Raw genomic sequence first — 6000 nt, forward strand, 5'->3', positions numbered from 1 at the left:
CACAATGTGCACAACATAAACTGAGATTCATAATGGTTTAAATCTTTACCTTAAAGTCTAACAGACAAGTTTTCATTAATGACAATATTTAACAAAATAGCAAAAACTGTGTAGATAAAGGACATTATATGACAAAGCAACCATAGAAAATCTATGAATATAAAAAATATATAATAAACATGTCTTCTAAAAATAAATCTATTATTTCACATTACAGTTTGACTTGGAGCTGCCAGTAGCTTTGCTGCATCCAATGGAAATTATGCTGTTGGTTTCAGTTCATCCAATCTGGGCTGACTTTGATCAAGCCCGCAAAGAGTTTGAGCCTTACCATTGTTATGATGAGACACAATGTGCACAACATAAACTGAGATTCATAATGGTTTAAATCTTTACCTTAAAGTCAGACAAGTTTTCATTAATGACAATATTTAACAAAATAGCAAAAACTGTGTAGATAAAGGACATTATATGACAAAGCAACCATAGAAAATCTATGAATATAAAAAATATATAATAAACATGTCTTCTAAAAATAAATCTATTATTTCACATTACAGTATGATTTTTGATTCTTTCTTTTTTTGTATTTTCTATGCACCTTTGTGTTTGTAATTGTTTTCTCCAATATCTCCAATAGGAAATTACATAACATTCATATGGCAGCTGCTTCAGTTCATTTTTTAGTGCAACACACAGAGAAATAACACAGCAATGATCACACAAGAAATACAAAACTGTCAGCTTCTTTAATTGAAAAATTTATAAATTAAAGGTTATTGGACACAGTGAACTACTGACAACAGCTGTGCACACAAAATAATAATGGCATAAGTCTTAATATTTGCATATGTTTATCAACCTTTCATTAAACACCTTACAGTTCAGTTGGAACAGAGAATCTCACAACATATCACTCAACTTTGTGTAAATTTCATAGGCTGAGATATATAAACACCTGTAGAGGAAACAATGGATGCAGATTATTATAACATTTACATTTGAAGAATAAGATGGCTGTGACTCTTCATATATGAATCACCAAAATACACTATTTTATGACTTTATACAGGTCAGAGTCAAACGTATCCAGAGATTGTCATTTCTTTATTCAGTTATTCCATTTTCTTAAATGTAGGGATGTAACGATTCACTCAACTCACTATTCGATTCGATTCACGATTTTGATTTCACGATTCGATTTTCTCACTATTTTATTTTTTTTTTTAAATGAGAGTGAAGACATTATACAGTAAATGGAAAGGTGTGGTTTTATTAGGCTATTGCTGCACATTTCTTTGTGAAATTGAAATATAACAAAACTAAATAGAAATTTTAAAAAGTGAAAATCAAACCCCAAATCAAACAAGTTACACGAATAAAATAAATATCTTAATATGAACATACTAAGGCTTTGTCTGTGCTTTCAATTTAAAATTAGAACCATTGGATTTTAATCATGATCCAAACAAAGATGCAGCATACATGCAGCATGAGTCGTTTTTAATCTAAATTAGACCGTATAATTTCGAAATTTGAAGCAAAAACAGAAACTATTCTACATAAAACAGGGTTCCTCAATTAGTTTTCGCCGAGGGCCGAATTCTGCCAACAATACCAAGCCAAGGGCCACTGACCTATATATATATATATATATATATACAATTGTTATTATTATTACAATTATTATTGTTGCTTTTGTTAAAATAATCATAAGATGGCCACAAGATGAATATTTAGATTTTTTCCCCAGTAGTCTGTTTTATTCAAACAATTATGAACAGTTTTGCATTTAGACACAGAAGAACTTAAAAACAAATGAATATTAAAAACAAATGAACAAAAAATCTGGATCTCCATGTCTGCCATGCAAATCAACTGCTCCTGCTCATTCCCAGACTGGATCTCTTCTCTCCACTTTCCCTAACTGCAGATTCAATTATTAGATTTGTCAGTATTAATATTTTTATGAGGAAGTATCTTTTCCATGTAGTTTTTGTTCTAACCACCCCGACTGCGACACGTGACAATAAGCTACACATGATTCTATTTTAGGAACGGTACAGTGATAATCTCAGGGAATGATTATGTGCTTTATTCAATGTTAAAAGTGTCAGTCACTCGAAATAAATTAAAGTAAACTTGTACGTTAAAACTGAACTCACTGCGAACCAACACGTGTGTTCCATAACAAAGATATCAGTCACTCAACTCACTCAAGTGCACAGTTTTTTACATTTATTTTACCTTTCCTTTAGTCTGTAATAGCTGTTTGTGCATGTAAACGATCTGCAAAGTTACAAAGCACAAAGTCCACACAAAAAAGAGAGTTAAAGGGGTCCTATTATGCTCTTTTACAAAGTCTTGATTTTGTTTTGTCGGGAAATATCCTGCCCCTTACCAGAGCCGCCTGCGAGCTTCAGTGTAAATATTGCGTCAAAATCAAATCAATTTGAGAGCGATTTAAACCCGGATGATTGTAACCCCTCTAAGTTCATCTGCCTTGGGAAAACTATTGCGTCTCCGACATAGTGATAACACCCTATACAGTCTATGGATAACGCTCGTTGCCTTCTCTAGTGCAGCTCAACCAGGTCTCGTCCCATTCGTCGGTATTTGTGATATCACAAATCCCGGAAAATATGCGTTGTAGTCCAAACGAGTTGTTCGTTGCAGTTTTTGAAAAGTGATAAATAAATAAAATATCTCCTTTTGAATTGGACTTTGAGCTTTGTAACTTTGCAGATCTTTTTTATGCTCAAACAGCAACATTACAGACTAACTAAAGTTGAAAAAGAGAAAAAGCATAATAGGACCCCTTTAATCTCTATAACAAAAAAACTAAAAAAAATTGCCTGGAACGCCTCATTTGTTTTCCTGCCATTATTTCCATGACTTAGCTACTATGTCACCATGATATACATTTGTATAATGCTAATGCTACATTTGCATATACTGGCTTGCTTTGGCCCACCCTCAAAGAACAATTAGTAAGGTAAGTGATTTCATTAAGTCAAGGAGACGCTGTTTTTTTCACTGCAAGGGCAAAAAAAACAAAACAAAACAAAAAAATTATTGTATGCACTTCCAATACCGATGCCATAGTTGAAGAAAACTGTACATTTCTGACATGCTGTAAACGGTTGACCAGCAGACCAATCAGATCAGACAGGGCTTTTTGGAACGGTGGGGTTTAAAGAGATAGGAAGTAAAAGAGAGTGTTTTAGGCAGAGAGTGAAAATAGTGGTCCTGCAGCAATGTACAGAATGAGAAACATAAGTCAGAATTGTTTTTTAATCAAAATGTGTTCTAGCAGACCCCAAAAATAAAATTATGAACTTGTAAATGATCATAACATGAGCACTTTAAGCTTTGATTGTCTTCATATGAAACTACAGAAATGACAAAATTCTGACCTCGTTCACATTCATAATGCAAACTTCCTCATGGCTATTTTTATTATATTGAAGTAACTGTTAAGTAGAAGAAGAAAGAAACAAGGAGTTTTGTTAGATTCGGTACAGCAGAAATTCACGTCTTCTGTCCCAGCTTGGCTTTCTGAGTGAGAGAAGAAACAGAAAAACTACACTGTTAGAGACCGTTATTCATTGCTTTTGATTGTGAATAGAGGGATTTTTAAATACTTACTATCCCTGATGCATGTTTTGGTTTTACGCTGTAGGTAGCCTTCTCTCGAGCTTGTCTGAAAGTCTCTTCTGCAGCTTTCAACCAAAAAAAATTTAAATTAAATTCAATGAATTGCAGTGACTGACTTGAGTTAGATAATGCTCAAGTCAAGATATTTTAGAGCTGCTTTACAACTTTATAGAAATAAAGGTGACTTGACTTGCAGTGAAGACAATCAGACAAGCAAAGCAGCAACAAAGGCATTTTATTCCTCACCGCTCCTGCAGTAGGCATCTATTCTCTCTCTTCCACAGCTCCTTAAAATTTGACGAAAACTCATGCCACACTGTGAAGAATGTGTTTGGTGAAACCTCCTTCTCTCCCGCCTTAGGCTTGACCGAGAAAAACATGCTCAGCTCCAGAAAACTGGAAAGCATTCAAAGAAAAGCATGACACTATGAACAAAATATTACAAAATAAGATTAGAAAGTTTACTCTGAGGAATTGTGAAATTGATCAGCTTACTTCAAGCATGTGAAATGTGGAAATTTTAGCTTATAAAAATAATGCTCTTACATAAAGAATGACAAGCGTAATTTGTTTTTGCCCACAGCAATCTTTTAGTATGCTTAAAACTAGTACTTGGAAGAAACTGCAACATTCAGACAATAAGCACAAAGACCTTTAAAATTAATTGATGTGTCATATTTGTTATTTTTTCCACTCCAAGAGCCAAGGTTTTGAATACTAGCCCCTTTTAAAGGAGACAATCTACTAACTGTCAATCAATCTCAGTGAATTGGACCATTAGTACCACAAGTAAGGGAAAAGCAGAGGTAAAGAAAGAGAGAGATAGAGAGGCTGATGCTAATGCACAAACATAGACACACACTCAGAGGAGACATAACCAATATGACACAGTTATAAGTGAACAAGAGACTTGGCACGATTAACACAGTAAGACAACTTACATGCTCTGCATGTCAGCGAGCTGTTTTTCCTGGAGCTCCAGCTCTGCTTTGGCTGTGGGAATAAAAATAGGACATTGTAAATGTGACACAGACTTTTATGCTTTTAAAATAGGTTTTTGTTTTGCTTGTCACTGAATGACACGAGTTATCATGAAAAGGTTATCAGAGATTTGATCCAGTTTTAAACAAACAGACTCCCATTTCAGTCAAAGTGAGAGGTGTTAAATTGCGCATATCTATATAAGTCTTTGCAGGTTATGGTCATCATGACAAACATAAACCCACGAAAATCTAATTACACATAAGCCAGTTGTAATTCGCTGACATAAAATATTAAGGAGCAAATCATTGTAAAATCATATTTGCAAATAGTCTCGGCATGAACATTTGATGAGGCACAGTTTGACTGCAGACGGAGAAGTAGGTCTCTGAAGTAATTACCACAGTAATGTCAATATCACTTCATTTACTCCTGCATGGAGAATCTCCTGTGATACACAAATAAATTAAATGACGAGGCCAGTGTTCGTACATATTTTCATACCACTCACCACTACAATTCTGTGCAACCAGAGAAGCCCCAAAACACAGATCACATCAGTTCACACCGCATGGCCTCAACATGAGATCTACAACTCATTACACTGATTTATAATGTTATTCAATGTATTTGTGCTTTAAAAAAAGCATTAAAATATTTAATAGGTAGTGGTGATTGCTGAGGCAATCATAACTAATACTACTGCTCATACGTAGGGTTCGAATTTTTTTTTAATGAACATTAAAGATAGACTGAAATTAACTTGAGGAAAGACATGACAATTATTTTCTGTATAAGTGATTGAACTTGTGATTTTTGATTGGAAGAAAACAAGCAAACAATCTTTTAGACCTACATTAAAGGAAGGACATGAGCCATATCTAAGGATCAGAATTTCACAGAGACTTGGGGCAGAAAGCAATTAACCAGAATACCCTAGCAATCACATGCAGTAGTAACTCCCTGGAAACCAACCACATCACCTAGAAAGCACTAACAACTACCTATCAACCATTTCACAACCATTTAGCAACCACACAGAAACACCCTGGCAGCCATGCAGAAAATCCTATCAACCACTTAGCACCCTATCACCCAGAACAGCCTAGCAACCACATAGCAACACCCTGGCAACTGCCTAAACCACATAGAAAGCCCTAACAACCACCTAGCAGCGACCTCAGAAATGTCTAGCAACTATATAGAAACACCCTGGCAACCCTGCAGATATCCCCATCAACCACTTGGCACCCTATCACCCAGAACAACTTAGCAACCACCCAAACCACCTAGAAGCCTTAACAACCATCTAGCAACCACCCCAGAAATGCCTAGCAACTACATAGCAACACCCTGGCAACC

The 6000-nt window shown here is 35.1% G+C and overlaps 1 protein-coding gene across 1 annotated transcript; it reads right to left on the minus strand.

The window, feature by feature from the left end:
* Positions 1-3013: 3013 nt before the first annotated feature.
* Positions 3014-4652, minus strand: LOC107553632 (formin-2). The gene is made up of 5 exons (XM_016235919.1): positions 4599-4652; positions 3904-4053; positions 3649-3722; positions 3499-3558; positions 3014-3036 (listed from the first exon to the last, which is right to left on the minus strand). The coding sequence occupies exons 1-5, from the start codon at positions 4607-4609 to the stop codon at positions 3014-3016; spliced, it is 318 nt and encodes a 105-aa protein (XP_016091405.1). The 5' UTR covers positions 4610-4652.
* Positions 4653-6000: the final 1348 nt, after the last annotated feature.

Source organism: Sinocyclocheilus grahami, unplaced genomic scaffold (genome assembly GCF_001515645.1).
Source record: "Sinocyclocheilus grahami isolate Dianchi unplaced genomic scaffold, SAMN03320097.WGS_v1.1 scaffold18.1, whole genome shotgun sequence".
NCBI lineage: Eukaryota > Metazoa > Chordata > Actinopteri > Cypriniformes > Cyprinidae > Sinocyclocheilus > Sinocyclocheilus grahami.